At 49.8% G+C, this 19,510-nt stretch overlaps 1 protein-coding gene across 1 annotated transcript in view; it reads left to right on the top strand.

The window, feature by feature from the left end:
- ARG2 (arginase 2) overlaps nt 1-19,510 on the top strand; it is a 35,191-nt gene that overhangs the window by 13,594 nt on the left and 2,087 nt on the right. Inside the window, exons 3-6 of the mRNA XM_005306684.4 lie at nt 12,725-12,902; nt 13,971-14,130; nt 17,984-18,078; nt 18,261-18,365. Coding sequence (XP_005306741.1) covers nt 12,725-12,902; nt 13,971-14,130; nt 17,984-18,078; nt 18,261-18,365 — 538 coding nt within the window. The remainder of the gene's footprint in view (nt 1-12,724; nt 12,903-13,970; nt 14,131-17,983; nt 18,079-18,260; nt 18,366-19,510) is intronic.

The raw sequence follows: 19,510 nt of genomic DNA, 5'->3' as shown, positions 1-19,510 counted from the left end.
TGTGTGTATATATAATGTAAAAAAAATAGTGGGTGTTTTTTTCAGCTTAGTTTTAAATTTCACGCTCTGATCCTTCTCCAGTAGGACACTATTCCACAGCTTTAGTAAGTCTTAGAAGCAGCAATGTCTCCTGCTGCCATTCTGCCCTCTTGCTTCAGACCTGATCACACAATCCCCAGATGTTGTGCACTTGGGTGTCCTAGATTCACATCTGTAGGGAAGACAGCATCTTCTCACCCTCCTGTCAATAGGGGAGATTTTTCTCTGCTTAGCTTAGTGCAGAGGTGGGCAAACTACTAGCCCCTGGCCCCTCCCCTCCTCTCCCCCCTCCCCCCGCAGCCTCAGCTGGCCATGCCACCAGCGCTCTGTGTGGTGGGGCTGCAAGCTCCTGCCAGGCAGCATGGCAGCGTGACTGGCTGTGGCTGGGCAGTGCGGCTGCCAGTCCTGCTGCTCTGAGCGGCATGGTAAGGGGGTTGGGGGGGGGGTTGGATAAGGGGCAGGGAATCCCAGGGGGCATTCAGGGAGCAGGGGATGGTTGGATGGGGTGGAGGTTCTGGGGGTGGGCTGTCAGGGGATGGGGAACGGGGTGTTTGGATAGGCATGTCAAGGGCGGGGGTGTGGATAGGAGGCAGGGCAGTCAGGGGACAGAGAACGGGGGTGTGTGGATGGGGGTGAGGTCCTGGGGGGGCAGTTAGGGGCAGGGGGGTCTCGGGAGGGGGCAGTCAGGGGACAAGGAGCAGGGGGGTTAGATGGTTGGAGGATTCTGAGGGGAGCGGATAGGGGGTGGGAGCCAGGCTGTTTGGGGAGGCACAGCTTTCCCTACCCTGCCCTCCATACCGTTTCGGAACCCCGATGTGGCCCCTCAGGCCAGAAAGTTTGCCCGCCCTGGCCTAGTGGATTAAAACTGCTTCAGAACAGGCTTCTTTATGCACAGGTCATAATGAATGATTCATCTGCTAGCTCTCTAATCATATCCTCTTACTGACATTCATACAGAAGCGACTGCAAGGCATATGTAGATGTACAAGTGGAGGCTAGTACAGGGGTCGGCAACCTTTCAGAAGTGGTGTGCCGAATCTTCATTTATTCACTCTTATTTAAGGTTTCACATGCCAGTAATACATTTTAATGTTTTGAGAAGGTCTCTTTCTAGAAGTCTATAATATATAACTAAACTATTGTTGTATGTAAAGTAAATAAGGTTTTTAAAATGTTTAAGAAGCTTAATTTAAAATTAAATTAAAATGTAGAGTCCCCGGACTGGTGGCCAGGACCCGGGCAGTGTGGGTGCCACTGAAAATCAGCTCGCGTGCTGCCTTTGGCACACGTGCCATAGGTTGCCTACCCCTGGGCAGTACATCCCAAACTCACCACTATGGCATGCCAGGTACCAAAAAGCTACCTGGGTTTAGGGTGACCAGACGTCCCGATTTTATCGGGACTGTCCCGATATTTCCTTGTTTGTCCCGCGTCCCGACCGACGTGCGGTCGGGACACTGGACAAACAAGGAAATGCGCCGGAGCCTGGAGCCCGGAAGTGCTCGCACCCCCCGCCCCGCCCCAACTCCACCTCCTCCTCCCACGATTGGCTCCCTCCCCGAATCCCCGCCTCTTCCCCGGGCTCACCATTCCTCCTGCCTCCACAAGCGCTGGAGGGAGGCCCGGGAGACTCTGAGGGAGCGCGGGGCCGGGGTGAGTAAGAGTCCGGCCTGGCCGCAAGCAGGCAGGACTCAGTTGGGTGGTAGGGAGAGGAGGGGGGCGGCCCGCGGGGCCAGGCGGCGGCTGTTCTCCCCCCCGGACAGCGGGACACAGGAGCAGCCGCTGCTGCAGCTCCCACTGCCGCGGGGGAGGAAGCGGCCATGGCGCTTGGCGGCTGCGGCGCCTCCGAACCCCCCGAGCCGGGGCCTGCTGCGGGGACCCAGCAGCGCGTACGCTGCGCCCAGCCCCTGACCAGTCATGTCTGGGCTGCTGCCCAGCTGGTACTATCCCGCGGCGGCCCCGGGGCGGAGGCATCGGCAGCCCAGCCCCGTTCGTTCCCCTGCGGGACCCGAGTGGGACGGGGGGGCTGGGGCCTGCTGCCCCCACTCCGGGGCCGCCGCGGGATAGCACCAGCTGGGCAGCAGCCCAGACGTGACTGGCCAGGGGCTGGTCGCAGCGTACGCGCTGCTGGGTTCCCGCAGCAGGCTCGGGGGGTTCGGGGGCGCCAGAGCCGCAGCCGCCAAGCGCCATGGCCGCTTCCTCCCCCGCGGCAGTGGGAGCTGCAGCAGCGGCTGCTCCCGAGTCCCGCTGCCCAGGGGGGAGAACAACAGCCGCCGCCCGGCCCTGCGGGCCGCCCCCCTCCTCTCCCAACCACCCAACTGAGTCCTGCCTGCTCGGGGCCAGGCCGGACTCTTACTCACCCCGGCCCCGCGCTCCCTCTGAGTCTCCCGGGCCTCCCTCCAGCGCTTGCGGAGGAAGGTTTTTTTTTTTTTTTTGGCCCCCGCCCCCCCGCGTCACCCTCCCCCCCCCCCCCCCCCCCCTGCGTCCCGATATTTGACTTGGGTGATCTGGTCACCCTACCTGGGTTCATTAGAGCCCAGGCTCCCTGATCTGGTCTGGTGGAGTGATGGTTGTACCTAGTAGCCTCTTGCTTTGTACGGAGAAAAGGGAATGTTTAAGTATGGTTTTTATAGATCATTCTTGGTTCCCCATGAAAACCTTTCCATTTTGCCTCTTTACTGCTGTGGATTCCTGCCTGATGAGTCACGAAGTAATCTGAGATGGAAGAGCCATTGTATAAGTAGGATTACTGTTTTTGTGTGAGTAAACAGTTACGTAATGAAATATAGCAGTAAACAGTCAAAGTGGGATTTTCCAGTTGCTTGCATGGTGTATCACAGCCAACCTTCTACATAGTAGTCCCAGGATTTAGAATGGCAGACTGGAAACTGCGTATGGAAATCTTTCACCTTTAGATCATTTCCAGTCCAGCCCAAGCAAGCAGTGAATTGAAGGTCATTCCTGACTGATGATTTTCCAGTTGCCTCTTTGTGTGGTATCCCCATTCAATTCCCTGCATCACAAAAAAACACCCCAGTGGCAGTATCAGCAGAGAGGGCATGAAGACTGAATTTCCTTGTGATCTCTAGAGCTGCGGCTTCTGGTTCAGGAATGAGCCACGTTGGCAGGGCGGTGCTGCTGCCTGCACTGTACAGGTGTTGTGGTTAAATGGAGATACTCTGTTTCCAGAACTACTGGGCCAGAAATAAAATTCCTCTAAATCTGTGCAGGGAAATTATCTGCTAGTGAATGTTCCCGCTTGTGGGAGCTAAGTGAAGAGGTGAATTTCACTTAAAGGGAAGGCTGGGAGTGAACATCATTCAGTCTGTTAGGACTTTATCTTCCCCAAATATCCAGGAGTTTGAGCATGTGCACCAAGGAGAGCAGATCCTAAATAGTTTAATTAAATATGGTCCTGCATTAAGTACACTAATGTAGATGCTTGGACAGCTCTGAAATCAGGCTAACCCAGGTCAGTTTGTGCTGTTCCCTTGGGAACTGAGGACAGGACTTGCTTGGCTGTCTGGATATTCCTTTGGAGTAGCTAGGACATGTTTGCTGGATTGCAGTATAGAACATAAGCATCTGTTTGAAGTTCAATTTTTTTAAATAGTTTTGAAAATAGTCATAGATATCAGATGGAAAGAATCACTAAGCCCCATCTGGGCCCCACTTCAAGAGCCAGTGCAGTGTTGATCCTATAATGTGGTGGTCTTTGTCCAGTCCAGATTTAAATGTCTCAAGTGATGGAGCATTCTCCACTCCCCTGGAGATTATTCCACAGCCAAATAGACTTTACTGTTTGGTAATATTTCCTCCTATTCAATCTAAACTTTTGATTGCGCAGTTTCATGCCGTTACTTTTGGTCTTATCCCCCTTGGATTGCTCTAACACTTTTCTTCTGCTTGGTCACACTCTTCTGTAGTAGGTTCTCTCTAGCCTTACTGGGAGCTGCTGCAGTTAAAGCTATAGCATCCTTCATATAAAGTAACTCAAAAGTGTCTTTCCAGGAAGACTAGAGAGAGAATAACTCTATTTCCAGAGCTGGATGCACATACTCTATGTACTCTGTCTGCATACTTGATTAACAGCCAAGTATCATTTGTTGGTCTTTTTGTTTGTTTTTATGGGTTTTATTTGTTTTAAAGAACGCTGCACTAGATCAGTGGTTCCCGAACTGGGGTCCGTGAAATGTTACAAGGGGTTCTCGTGAAAAAAATTTCTAATGGAGGACAGAGCTGTCCATAGGGACCAGGACAATTTGGGGCCAGCAGCCCAGAGCCCCTGGACTTCCAAGAGCTAAGCAGATCAAAACAAGCATATCTATCACACTGAGATTTAAACTTCAAGACTCCTTATAAGAAATGGAAAGGAAGGTGGATATTTTTTGCTGTTTTTAAAATTAAATAGACAGCTAGTATTGTTTTTAAAATTACTATGAAGAACAAGTTTAAGCTTTGTTGTAACGTGCGTTGTTTGCCTGGACTGCTCAAGACCTGAATGCTTGTGTAGGAGGAACTCTTCGAGTTGGCTTCTTAAATACCTTCATGCTGTTTCACATCTGATACTCCTTGATGAAACATAGGAGCCTTGTCTTATAAGAGGCTTATTCAAAATGATACAAGCTACAAAAGTGAGATCTTGGAAGAGTGTTGCCATTTTCATAAAGTAATAAAAACACTGTAATGATAAATAATAAGTGTGTAATAAGATTGTCATAAAAACAAATTTTATATTTCCAAGATCACTGCTTTTATAATTTATACCCAGGTAAAGGAGAAATTCCCTGGAAATATTAATTTTTAGGAGGGGGGTTATGAGATTTGACATTTTAGTGAAAGGGGTTCACAGGTTGTTAAAGTTTGGGAACCACTGCACTAGATGGACCACGCTGATCCAGTAGGGCAGTTCCTGTGTTCCAAACTTGGCTACAATTATTGGTGCTGCTGCATAAGACCTGAAACGAAACTGATTGGAAAATGACTATAATAAGTACAAGTGAACTCGACTTAAATTCTTGTTCATTTCACTTGTTGTTTCACTCTACCATTCAACAGACACATAAATGAGAGGCTAGGAGCTGGCAGTAAGTGTTGGTTCATCATTCTAACTTCAGCTCCTGGGCAGCTGATCATAATATCTTAGTAGTCTACTAAGAGCTGAAGTTAGAATGATGAACCAACACTTACTGCCAGCTCCTAGCCTCTCATTTATGTGTCTGTTGAATGGCAGAGTGAAACAACAAGTGAAATGAACAATATATATATGTCTCTATATATAAAGTTGTCTCAAGGTCACCAGTCAGTTCTCTGGCGTCCCAGCCTATTTAGTGTGTGTGTGTGTGTGTGTGTGTGTGTGTGTGTGTGTGTGTGTGTGTGTGTGTGTGTGTGGTTGTTGGTTGTAGTAAGCACAGTCAGGAAAGTAACAAATACTTTCCTCATGGATTGTATTTTCTAAATGGACAGTCTACCTAATTCTCAATTACTGAGGGACAATCTCCACTCATTGATATATTTTGCTTTCCACAACCAAATCGCTGTACAACTTTTCATGAGTGACATACCTGAGTATTTGGATTCTAATATCTAAACTGTGTTGTTAAATCTATTCACCAATATTTGGGTTATTGCTGATTATGTACTCTGTATCATGTGACGTTAAAAACAAACTTTGTATTTGTGGATAATCTAAGCACTATACCCAGATATACAGGCACTCTTTTCCCAACTTATGTATTAATATAATTTTTTAGCATTAGCTTTAATAAAATTTCTAATACGGCTTGCAAGATCCTTGGAGTAGGACCCTTGTCTTGCTTATCTAAAGTCCCAGCCTCTGGTGCTTAAATAATATCTAGTAAGAAGAGTTTATCGTAAAGGTTCCAGGAGCAGGCGAGTGTTTGCTCCTGAGAGTGTTTTCATGTAGTCTTCTCAGATGCACATTCTCAGCCAAGACTGTTAAGTCATCCAGAGAAATTTGAGCCAGACTCTGCAACTACAGAAAGCATTTGATGTGTCAGAGATAGGCACGTTGCTGGAAAAAGCCAGGCTGCTAAACCATCCTTCAGGGGTTATTTACTGTCCTGCTTATTCTTGCTCCAAGCCCTAACTTTTTTCAGTTATTTTTGTACGAATATTTCCATAACAAAAGCAGGAAATGGAGAGGGAAACCCTTCTTGAAGATGCTGTGTATTTTTTTTTAAATATTTTTAGTTTTATTTCCAGGGGGTTGTAAACCGTTTTGAAGGTATTCATTTCAGTGAATTGCCTGTGTCTCCAGTTGGTATCCAGTTGACTTTGGTTCATTTACATAGTATGACCTTGTTTGTTAAAATGCTGTGAAAGTTGGTGTGGCGGTGTCATGGTTCTGATCCCTTTGCAGTACCCCTTTGGGGTGTGACGGAGTTATGTACTTACTCAGGTTCTAGTCCTCCAGATTGGGGCAGTCAGTAGCAAAGGGCTTAGGACAGAATTTCAGCCCTTCAGCCGAGTTCCTTTGGAGACTTACCCCTTCCAGGGCTCCAAGGGAACAAAGAAAAGAACACAGACTAGGAAAACAAAACAGCCAGTCCCAGGTGAGCTGCTGGCTTCTCGTCCTTTGGAAGGGGGAGGGGAGGATGGCCTTGGTTAAGTCACAGTCCAGCTCTGTCTCTGCTGGTTAGCAACCGGAGCGTATAGTCCAGCCTGCCTTCACTTCAGAGAGCCTGGCCCATTCACAGGCAAGGGTGCAGGCTCTGTTGTGTGTCAGGCCTCTCCCTGGAAACTGGGGGACTAGCCATCTGTCCTCCTCCTAGAGCAACCTGCTGCTGAGCTGAGCTGAGCTTCACCCCTTTTGAAGTCTCCCTCCACTCGTGACATAACTTGAAAGTGCACCAGGGTGGGGCCACTTGACCCCACTTTAATTCCTTAACCCATTCCTACCTGGGGTGGGGTTTGTATCCCACCATCCCAATAAGTCATATTTATTTTATTCTAGTGAAATACTCTTTTAAAGATGCAGCCCCAAGATTTTTCTTTATAGTATTTGACAATGGGACTTCTACAATAGCCACTGAATATAGTCACGGTCACTAGGTGAGACATCCTAGCACAGTGGATTATGACTCAAGGCATTTAAGACTTTCTAAGTATGCTGACTTTGTTAGTGAAGAAAGCTTTGTCCTGCTAGGTCTGCAGATGTGGTGAGAAAGTCGTAAACCCTGAATTTGCTAAACATGATTGGATCTTACCTCTGGCAGTGGCCAGTAACCAATCCATCAGAGGAAGGAGATACATTGCCCTGTAGTGCACCCAGCTAGTTGTAAAGTCCTACATACTGTGGAGAAGAGCAGAAATCCTTGTTTTATGCCCCTTATATATGAGTGTTTTCTTCAGGTGCTTGCTCATGTCCATTCCATATTAGGTGTGTGTGCTCGCCGCATGCTCTGGTGCCGTAAGTTTTTTCCCTCTGTGGTATCCGTAGGGGACCGGCTCTGGCGTCCCTTGAAGCGTCACACACATGCCGGGGTATAAGGGGTGACGCTGGCTCCCCCCACCTTCAGTTCATTCTTGCTGCCAGTGACGGTGCCGGAACGTCTGCTGCTTCGGCTAGCTTTTTGTTTTGTTCAGTGTGTCTCACAAACATTTTTTTTCTTGTAAAATAGTTGTATTTAGTTAGTTGGTCCCAGACAGGACTCAGTCTAGGGACGGGGCATGCCCCAGTCCCCAGGCTTTAAGCCATGCGATCGTTGTAAGCAACCTATGCCATCAGTGACCCTCACACTAATTGTTTAAAGTGTCTAGGCGAAGGACACATAAGCGATAAGTGTCGCATCTGTAAATCAGTCAAACCCTGAACAAAAAAAGAGAGACACATCCGTCTCAGGGCACTCCTGATGGAGTTGGCGCTGACCCTGGCAAAGGTCCGACTTGGCCCCGAACAGTGCAGTGCTGGTGCAGTGCGCTCTGACGGCACCACCTATGAGCTGGCACCGATCCCCTGGCCAAGAAGCCCAAGAGGACCGCGAGGGGAAAATCTCCCACATAAGAAAGGGAAAGGAGAGGGCTGGAGGAGAGTCAAGACCTGTGCTGGGTGGCTCAACACCGCTGTCAGGGAGTTGGGTCCTAGCTTAAGTTGAGCGGTCTAGCACCTCCCGTACTATGCTTGCCACACTGGACAGTGACAAGGGCCTCTGTCACTGTAAGTCCCGTCGACACCCGAGGCCCTGACGCTACTGGTGTCACCCACACCAGCTCCAGCAGTACCCAAGTCCAAGGGTAAATCCGCCTTGGGACCATTCTGCGTGTCCCCACCTGAGCGGCACCGCTCCCCATCATGGGGAACATCCCACCAGCGCTCACCTGCATGGAGCCGTCATGCTTCGAAAGTAGGGAGGCAGGCTCAGAGAAGCCCTCTAAGGTCTCCAGACCCTGGGCACTGACAGCTGGATTTGAGGCACACCTGCAGAGGCATGCGCCCCCTAGTATGAGCATCGAGACCGACCCCTCACGTCTCCAATGCCTCAGCATCTATCACGTGACCAATTGGTTGAATGGAGCCACCGGTCACCCGCCTGCCGGTACCTGTTGCCAAGATGCAAATCCCCACGATCGGGAAGATTCTCCCAACGACCAGCCCACTCTGACTTCCGGTCCCAGTACCGGTTAAGCAGCATGAGGTGTAGATCGCCAGTCTACCAATGCCGGTCTGCCGGATGCCGAAGATCCCTGAGGGCCCGCGTGAGGAACTCGTCTTGATCAGACAGGTCGACGTTGAGACACAGTGGCCAGCACCGCATGGAGGAGGGCAGCCGGTCATAGTCACTCTGCAGCAACCGCTATGCTTACGACTCTGGCACTGAACAGAAGTCCTTGTTAGCTGGACAAACCCGGCACCAGTGGTACCGTCCACATAATCGGCGCTGCAACTGACCCCGTGGCCCCCTGGCCAATCGCCCGTGGCGTGGTACCCTTGGAACCTTAGGGGTTTACCCAGCCTGCATAGGCCGCCCAGTCAGTGGCGGGGGCCTCAGATAAGCCATCGGCTGCAGCATCCCGCCCTCCTCCAGAAGTGGAGGCCCTACAGGGAAAGACCGCCCCCCCCAAGCCCATGTGGACCTAGGGGAGCAGCCAGTTGGACCACCAGGGCATGTGGTAGATCCCTTGGCACTGGCTTCATCGTCGTCGGGCGAAGCTATTATGGGGTCCCCCTCACCCAGTTCAACAAGATGATGCCAAGGCTCACCAGGAGCTTTTGAAGAGGGTCGCCTCTAATCTGGGGCTCCAGGCAGAGGAACTTGAGGAGCTGTTGGACTCACTGTTTGACGTCCTTTGTTCCATGGCACCTGCCAGCGTGGCTTTATCCCTACATGAAGGGTTTTCGAAAATTATTAATGCCCTATGGCAAACCTCCTCCTCCCTGCCATCCATTTCAAAAAGGGCTGAGCCCAAATATTTTGTGCCAGCTAAAGGCAATGAGTATCTCTATACTCACCCAGCCCCAAACTCCCTCATAGTTGAGGCCATTGCCTCTCCCTCTGGTTAACCTGGGTCTACGCCCAAGAATAAAGACTTGAAGAGACTGGGTCTGTTTGGGCGAAAATGTATTAGTCTTCCAGCTTTCAGTTGAGAGTAGCCAATCACCAAGCCCTCCTTGCCACTGTGACTACAACATGTGGCAGACCATAGCCAAATTTGAGGTCTTGCTGCCCGAAGGAGCAAGGAAGGGAGTTCCGGGCGATCCTCAAAGAGGGCACGGCTGCAGCCAGAGCAGCACTCCAAGTAGCCTCAGGTGCAGCAGACTCCATGGCTCGCACCGTGGCCTCGGCCATTTCCAAGCAGAGGGCATCCTGGCTGCTCCTCTCAGGTCTGTCAACTGAGGCTCAGCAGTCGATGCAGGACCTCCCCTTCAACGGCCAAGCCGTTTGCAGAGCAGACTTGACAGTAAGCTGCATGGACTGAGACTCCCGCACTACCCTGAAAACTCTAGGGCTGTATGTCCCCAGTCCAGCCTGGAAGCGGTTCAAACCGCAGCCATCTCAGGGTCAAGGGAGCCAAACCCGGCAGGAGCTGCCCCAAAAGAAGAGTAGGAGCTACAAGTGCCACCCAGGCCACACCCCTCCATTCCCTGCCCAATCGGGCTCAAGCAGGGAGGCAAGCGAGTGTTTTGAGGATGCGCTCAAGGGCAACGTAACAGACTATGCCCCGGATCCGTCTTTCCCGCTGTTTCCAACCACCTTTCTTTTTTCCTCCCCGCATGGACCACTATAATTTCAGACCGCTGGGTCCTCAGTACTGTGGCGCAAAGTTATACCTTCCAGTTTCTTTCTACCCACCCAGTAGTGTAGCTAGCAGGGTTCAGGGGAAGTGGCCGCTTCCCAAAAGTGGCGCTCCGGCCGGCCGGCGGAACGGGGCCGCGGGCTGGCCGGCTCCCGGCGCTCCGGCCGGCCGGCGGAACGGGGCCGCGGGCTGGCCGGTGGAACGGGGCCGCGGGATGGCCGGCTCCCGGCGCTCCGGCCCTGAGAGCATTGCCGGGGGTCTCGGTGTCCCAGACAGCGCTCTGGATGGGGAAGCGGGGCGGCCCTGCGCATTCAGACCTGTTACAAGCTGGCACAGGTCCCATTGCTGCCAATCATGAGGGCCCACTCGACCAGAGCTCAGGCGTCCTCGGCGGCCTTCTTGGCGCACATTCCCATCCAGGACACGTGCAGAGCCCTGATGTGGTCTTCAGTTCACACGTTCACGGCGCACTATGCCATCACTAAGCAAGCCAGACACTGGGTTTGGCAGAGCTGTATTGCAATCTACATGTCATGAACGCCTACCTGCCTCTGTTGCACTGCTTGGGAGTCATGTAATATAGAATGGACATGAGCAAGCACCTGAAGAAGAAAAGACAGTTACCTTTTCCATACCTGGTGTTGTTCCAGATGTGTTGCTCATGTCCCTTCCACAACCCACCTTCTTCCTCACTGTCGGAGTTTCCAGCAAGAAGGAACTGAGGGTGGGGGGAGCTGGCAGCGCCCCTTATATCACGCTCTGTGTTGTGTGTGTGTGCGCGCGCGCCACTCCAGGGGCGCCAGAGGCGGTCCCCTATGGATACTGCTCCAAGAAAAACTTCCTGCGCTTGAGTTCCATATGTTTGTCCAGTATGTAGGATTAATAGGAGTCCTGAATGTTTGTTTTTCTTTGGTCTTATAGCACCATGACATGTGGTGGTGTCCTGAGCATGGCATGAAGGCACAAAATCATTCTGCCTGGACATAAATTAACATCCTGTAATAGAGAACAAAAAAGGTGGCACTTGTGTCTCTGAGGCTTTTTACTCTTCACCCTGCGCTCATTTTTCAGCAGCCCTCTACTTCATTGCACTGTTTAACAGGTAGAGAACTGTCCTTCTGTATCTGCTCTCCCTGTGCCACTGTAGCTCACTGGCTGGTCCCCACTTAGTCCGGACTTCGGACTAAGGTACGCAAATTCAGCTACGGGCTAGTCTTCACTTACCAGCTGGTCCGGAGGCACGCAATCGATGTTCTGTGATCGATTTATCGCGTCTGGTTAAGACGCGATAAATCGATCCCGGATCGATCCCGGAAGTGCCCACAATCGGCGCCGGTACTCCAGCTCTCCGAGAGGAGTGCGCAGCGTCGACGGGGGGAGACTTCCGGCCGCGTCTGGACCCCGGTAAGTCCGGACTAAGGTACTTCGAATTCAGCTACGTTATTAACGTAGCTGAATTTGCGTACCTTAGTCCGAAGTCCGGACTAAGTGGGGACCAGCCCTACGTTAATAACGTAGCTGAATTCGAAGTACCTTAGTCCGGACTTACCGGGGTCCAGACGCGGCCGGAAGTCTCCCCCCGTCGACGCTGCGTACTCCTCTCGGAGAGCTGGAGTACCGGCGCCGATTGTGGGCACTTCCGGGATCGATCCGGGATCGATTTATCGCGTCTTAACCAGACGCAATAAATCTATCACAGAACATCGATTGCGTGCCTCCGGACCAGCCGGTAAGTGAAGACTAGCCCTTAAACATACCTGCCCATCTTCAGCCAAGGTCCTTGTCTTGTTACACTGTGGAAATTCCGACAGATCTGGAGACATTTGTAAAGAACATCATCAAAGTTTTGAGCCTGTGACAGATCAAAGGAACATGGAAAATTTCAATAATTCAGAGGTCCGTCAGCCCAAGACACTTGATACTTATTGACTGGCTGTGTTGCCTTAGTATGTCTAGTATGTAAATGGACCCTAAAATGGTAATGCTGTTAGTCGTTAGTGGGTAAGTGTGCACACATCAGGGGAGTCTTTCAGGAAGCCGTCTCTAATTTCTTGTTTACTCTGCAACCCTCACCATCTGCTGAATATGTATCTGAGAATCCCGTAGCTCCGTTGCAGTGTTCTGCTCTGCCCAGTGGGATGGGAGCCCTGAGGCGGTTTCTCTGTCTAACACACTTAACTCCAGCCAGAGCTGGCTGGAAATTTCAGAGCTCTTTCTAATGGCTGAATCAGTGCTGTTGATGTAGTAAGTTGGGGGGGTGCCTGGTAGGGCAGTCTCCTAATAGTCACTGGTGAGCTGCAGGGCTTAGGCTGGGGAGCACCTGTTTCTTTTGGCGTAACCCAGTCATTGTGAGTGTATTTAGAATGCCTTTTGGGGTACTTGAATCCACACTTAACCTTTTGCTTTTTGCTGCTGTGTGTGTTACCAGGTTGCCAAGTGTACGACTTTGGAGATCTGAGTTTCACTCAAGTGCCCAATGACGAGCTGTACAACAACCTGGTCAAATACCCACGCTCTGTGGGATTAGCCAGCCAGGTGCTGGCTGACGCTGTGAGCGGAGCAGTGGCTGCTGGACATAGCTGTGTAACTATGGGAGGTGACCATAGGTGAGTCAATAGGTGGCGCAATGCTCTGGGCGGCAGGGCTGCAAGCTCTTGCCAAGCAGCGCAGCTGCAGAGCTGGGGCCTGACCCGGTGCTCTGTGCTGCGTGGTGGCATGGCTGGCTCCAGCTGGGTGACGTGGCTGCCTGTCCTGGTTATCTGGGTGATGCAGCTGTAGTGCTGCCAGCCACCGGTGCTCCAGGCAGTGCGGTAAGGGGGCAGGGAGTGTGAGGGTTGGATAGAGGGCAGGGGAGTTTGGGGGTGGTGTGGTCAGAGGGCAGGGAATGGGGATTGAATGGGGGCAGGGATCCCCAGGGGGCAGTCAGGAAGGAGAGGGGGGTTGGATGGGGCGGTGGAGGGTCCGGGGGCTGTCGGGGACAGGGAACGGGGGGTGGATGGGGCAGGAGTCCCGGGGGGCGGGCCGTCGGGGTGAGAAGCAGGGGGAGGCGGATAGGGAGCGAGGCCGGGTCACACCTGGCTGTTTGGGGAGGCACGGCCCCCCCTACCCGGCCCTCCATACAATTTTGGAAACCAGATGCAGCCCTCAGGCCAAAAAGTTTGCCCGCCCCTAGTGTATCCTCTTTCCCCTCCTCCAAATATCCCATTCCTCTTCTGTCTCCGCCCCCAGACTGGGAACAGCAGGGAGGCGGTGGACTGTGGTGAAATGAGGCAAAATGACTGGAGCCAACAATAGGGAGGCAGCAGAGAGTTCGGTTGGTGACTGTGCAAGATGAGCCTGCTAGGTGGGGGTAAGATGGGTTCTGTTGATGCTAATCTGGACCTGGGGCAGGTGAAGGCTAGGGCTCTTGGTAAGAAAGCAAAGCCCTGCCCCCATATCCCAGTACTAGTATACTCCTGCAGAGTTTTATGAAAGGTAGCCCAGTCTCCTGTGGGCTAATGCAGAATCATGATGCATAGTGATACACGTCACACCGATGTTCGTGTGGTGATGGCAGGTCTCACTGGGATGAGCTGCTGCAATGCAAATACTGGACATTTGAAATGTGGCAACCTCGCTTATCATAGCCCCTGGAATTGTTCAGTAGGACATACGTTTTTTATGTACTTTTTCAGCTTGGCGCTTGGTTCCATCAGTGGCCACACACGGCAGTGCCCTCACCTCTGTGTGATCTGGGTGGATGCACATGCGGATATCAACACCCCTCTCACAACTCAATCTGGAAACCTCCATGGACAGCCAGTCTCATTTCTGTTACGAGAGCTCCAGGATAAAGTAAGTGGCTCTAGGTTTTGTTGGGGGTGGGGGGAGGTGACTGTAAAGCACACTGTTTAATTTCAATTATGGTGAAAGGTGCTGGCTTATCTGCCCCTGAGGCTGATCTCCCTTTTATCCCCTAGATAAGATAGTTACAGGCATCCTATGTCTATAATCTGCTAGTGCTGAGAGAGACATTCCTTATTCAGCTCTTGGCCTCTTTGTAGATACTGCCACCTAGGGGCACTTACTGCCGAGGTACTAGTGGATTTTGTAATGGACACGTCTGCTAGGAACTGGACGGAGAGCATCAGCCCATGTCACATAAGTTGCTTGATCTAGATTTGAAGTTGGAGGTGAGAGGCTTCATGTCCCATTGCCACTCAGTCTCCTGTGCTAAAACAGACCTAATGCATCAGCAAAGGCTCCAGACCAGCAACTGGACAGCGTGTGGAACCTGCATATTCTTGTAGCCAATACACGGAGACTGTTGTAGTGCGCAGGCAGCAGTTCTGCCGGGTGAGCCAAAAAGGGAGCCTCCCCTGTCTGAGCCTGTAGGAGCTGTGCCATGCTCATCCCTGGCTGATGACCGTTATCTTTAAAGGCACAAGAAGAGTGGCCTGCTTCTGCAGCAGTCAGAAAAGAGGCTTGATATTGGTACACCTAGGGCATTTAATAACCACTCTGCCTCAACTGCAGCCTGGAAGCCCTGGTACAAGTTCCTATAGCATACTGTAGGAGCTGCCATGGTAACCAGTACAGTGTCTGTGGCATCTGCAGCAGGGACCTAGTTAGAAGTGAGCATGTCTGCTTCAGCCTAGGCTCCAGGTTAGAGAATGGGAGGTCACCACCTGCAGGTTGAGAATGGCAGCTGGAAATGCAGTACATCTGGCTCTCTTCACATATCCTACTTTGTCAGTATGCGTATTCAGCATGTACTGGGTACCTGCTGCTTATGCATCAGGATGTTCCTAAAGGAAGGATTTGACTGTTTGAAACAAGTGTTCAGTGCGGCATTACACACAATGGGAAGGAAATTATGCAGCCAAACCACCCCGAGCTGAACTCCCAGCAGATCCTGCAAGCTAAACTAGCTCTACTTGTGCACTGGAAACCTCTATGGAGCATCAATTAAGGTGGAAGTGGGCTTGTTAGCACTGACCCCCCCCCCCCCCACACACACACACACTTGGTAAGGAAACTCCCATCTTTTCATGTGCAGTGTATTTATACCTCCCTACTGTATGTTCCACTCCATGCATCTGATGAAGTGGGTTTTAGCCCACAAAAGATTATGCCCAAATAAATTTGTTAGTCTCTAACATGCCACACAGACTCCTCGTTGTTTTTATATAATCATTGTTAATCAGTAGCGCCTTGTAAGTGAAAGTTCAGTGGCTTGGCCTGACCTGTAGCGGGCTTGGCTGTACATCTGAATTACCAGAGAAGGGATTATGCATGAACAGATCTTTTATTTGTACTTGTTTAATAGATAAACTGTACTGATAGCTGGGAGAGGAGAGCTTACCTCTCCTTCCTAACTCTCCTTCCTAGGTCCCCCTTCACTCAGACCTATCACCCAGAAGCATGAAGAATATTCTGGTTCTACTCTTCTAGCTGTATTACTACACAGCCTTTTCAAAGTGCTGTACAAAAACAGACTAGTCCCCGTCTGCCCTTTAAACTAGGTAGTAATGTCTTACACATGCTGTCTTGCCCAAGGTCACACCATCATAGTTGCAGAGGATTCCTAGCTTCCAATCCTGGGTGTAGTCTATTAGGTCACTGACTTAGTGATGTCAGCGATCATGACTGAGCGTGAGCTGTATGTTTGGCTCCTCACAGGCTGCCTTTCCATGAACACCCTCTCCCAGTGAGAGGCTGGTGCTTGTACTTTGCTCAGGGTGGAATCTGCAGTTCACCCCCCTCTTAGACTGGGTCTCCAGATCGCTGCACTCCTGTTTACCAGCAGGTCCAAGTTGGGTTTGATCCCTGCTCTAAACTTTCTGTGATCAGTATAAAAAAATGGATGGACACTGAACAGCCTCTTCAAAGTACATATCCATAGGACCATGAGAGGAAAAGGGTTAAAACAGACCTATATGTATATTGTCTTCCCTAAACTTTAGCCTTTCCTTGCACGTTCAGGCACCTCCACCACCACTGAAATTGGGCAAGACAGTCTGCACCCCCTGCAGCCTGTCTTACTCTGAACCTCAGTGGCCTACCCTCTAAGTTCACAGGTTATCTTTTTATCCGTTTTCAAGTTGCTTTGTCTGTCCTGGGCCTCTGGCTTATGCAGTTCACTGAAGGTGGGTCAGAGATGGACTTCTAGCAGTGGATTCACTGTATTATCCATTAAAGATCAGCAGTTTGTTAGTCATTGTCTGCTTTCCTGGAAATGTGTAAAACCACTCTGCCCCCCATAAAGCAGACAGCATATTCATCACCTAGAACATGCTGTTTATAAGAAGAGATTTCCCACGTTCTTCACATCAGCCTTTGCCAGTTATTTACAGAGGAAAAACTTTGCTGTTGCTACTTCTGCAGCCCATCCACATAAGTTCCACTGCAGGCGCTACAAATTCAATGTTACCCTTATTTGTCCGTCCGTCCAGGTGAAAGTGCTGTCGAGGAATTAGTCCCATATTTTGAGTCAGAGCTGAGATTCAATTCCATCTGTCATTGCACTGTTGAGACACTGTACACTAATCACTAACTGTGATAGGAGGTGGGAAAACTTTGGGGACAGACAGTGGGCTGGAACTTGAGAGATTTGAGTTAATTTCTCAGAATCCTGGCATGCCCTTAAGTTACTTTCTCTGTATGCCTTAGTTCTCATCTGTGAAATAGAATTAACACTTCCCTGCTGCACAGGAGGATAAATTCACTAATGGTTGAGGTGCTCAGTTACTATGGTGAGAGCTATAACAGAACCTAGTTTCCAATCAGTAAAATGGGGATAATGTTGATCCCCCTTTGCAACGTATTTGCATCCTTGTATGAAAGGTGCAAAGGAGTAGCCATTTTCAGCCCCCTGTAGTACAAAGGCCTTGCCAATGTGCTATTCTCACTCAATGGAAGGGTTTACCAGAACTGGATGAGGGAATCTCATTATTGACACAATTGCTTTATCAGTGAAGTTGACCCTAGTTGGACCTCTCCTCTATAGGCACTTGCTGCCACAGTTTTACTCCCTAGGAAGTCTGCTTTCTAGCTCAACTTCCATTAATGTGAGGTAGCCCCTTTTACCAAAGGCATTTCATAGCATGCAACTTCTGGGGGGGTTTCCACACTGTTGAGCTGATTCTACCTTAATGGTACAGTCTCATGTAAATAGTTATGACCTTGTAGTGCCTCTTGTGCATAGATCTAAGTGCCTTAAAGGTACCTTTTATCAAGCACTTGTACCCATCTGTGAAATGGGTATAACTGAGCGAGAAAGGTTGTGACATGATCAATGATAGAGCAAGTTATTGTTAAAGCAGGACTAGAACCAGCCCCCCTATTCTCTCAGGTTATATGCTTTCCCTACACTGCTAGGCAGCCAGCAGCCTAAGACACTACTAGGTACTTCATTTTTTTTTTTATGTTCCTTAAATGCTGCTGTTTGTTTTAGAACAAATAGTATGAAAGGGGCAACGTTGAGATTGTTAGGAAATCTTGATTTAGCCCTGTTCCCAATCTATTAGACCTTGCTTTTCTGTCCCCAGGAGGATTTCACTCTGGGAGGAGAGAGGGTAGCATGAGGAAGTGAGTGTCAAAACTTTAACAAGTCCCTAAAATTATTTCCGTTGTGAACTGGAAGCTTGTTAAACAGCTGCCACTAGAAGTCGCTTCATAGCTATATACCACCATTCTCTGCTTGCAGATGCCGCTGCTTCCTGGCTTTTCCTGGCTAAAGCCCTGCCTCTCAACATCTGATATTGTCTACATTGGTCTGAGGGATGTGGATCCTGCTGAACAGTAAGTGCAAGACCGCTGTGGGGGGGAGGGCTTTTTCTTACTGGTGAAGTCTGAGCTGCATGTTCGCTTGTGCTAGTGCTACATATTTAAATGGCGTGGGCTGGTGGTGAGGGGTGTAAGGTTTAAAGTACTAAACGTTTTAGCCAAAAGCAAGAAAGTTTTTTAAAATTTTCTTTTAACAGCTATATTTTGAAGAACTATGACATTCAATATTACTCAATGAGAGATATTGATCGCCTTGGAATCCAGAAAGTTATGGAAAGGACATTTGAACAATTAATGAGCAGGTAAGTTGTCACTGAGGAGGAACAGAAGCTGCTTGTGTCGGACAAAACATAAGTTCCTGAATTGTAAGCTGTTAAGGTGTTAGAGAATAGCCCATGCAAGTCTGAAGTATTACTTTCCACACCACCATACTCGTCTTTCTCTGCTTTCTGTATATGATTTAAAAGGAAAAAAGTGCTCAGTTACTGCTGGTGAAATGTAGCCGAGTGCCAGTCCTATCCACAGCATAAGCACAGCACATCTAGCAGCTGTGCAGACTTCAAGACTGAAGTCCAGTCTGTTGATTTTAATCCTTGGGCTCTTTGCTGGCATTGCAATGAAACTACTTCACACTGGGTCAGGAACAGCCCTACTGTAACTGTTAGCTGCTACAAATGTGAGATGGACTCAAGTGCCTCCTTCACCCACATCTTGAAGAATCTGGAACCTGGCTATTAGTTTGAGGAAAAGGTTAAGTCTGCACCATTTGATGCAGCTCAGACATATAGTAACCATAGAGTTTAGGTAGCTCATAAAACCACCACTCTGGTTCTGAATCTCCATGGGCACAGAATCTCACTCTTCCTTGAAGTTATTTTTTAAGCCCTTAAGGGTTGGAAATTCCTCTTGGTTAATGTGTTCAGAGTTAACTGCTGCACTAATGCAAGTCTGCAGCCGGTTTGAAACTAGAGTTGTAAGGGAGATGACTTGTCCCATTCATCTTAATCATAGCCTCAGGGCTTACACGATGCCCTGGAATTCAGTACTTTTGCTCTCTAGTTTTCCCCACAAGATTGAGATAATTAATGCTCTCTGTGCTGTTCCATGGAGCCACACAGCATGGATTATGGGGCCAGAGCTGGAACTACTACCTTTGCTGTGCAGGGGCAGCATCTGAGCTAGACAGTGGAACAGATGATGTACTGGTGAAGTGACAAGCTTCCCCCTTTCCTGGCACATGCTTTAAGGAGGGTAAGGGAGAAAGAGGAAGTCTTTTGAACATGGCATGCCTGGACAGCCCTGTAGGAGTCCAAGTATAAGTTTACAGCATAAAGAAACACAACTGATTTTTCATTGGTTTTCCCACCTCTGAACCATAGTTTGTGGGGGGCTTAAACAATGGGAAAGTGAAAATAAGAACTTTATTCTATGTGCTGTACAGTACAGG

Source organism: Chrysemys picta, chromosome 4 (genome assembly GCF_011386835.1).
Source record: "Chrysemys picta bellii isolate R12L10 chromosome 4, ASM1138683v2, whole genome shotgun sequence".
Lineage (NCBI taxonomy): Eukaryota > Metazoa > Chordata > Testudines > Emydidae > Chrysemys > Chrysemys picta.
Note: the sequence above shows the minus strand (reverse complement) of the source record. Positions and strands in the feature narration are given on the sequence as shown.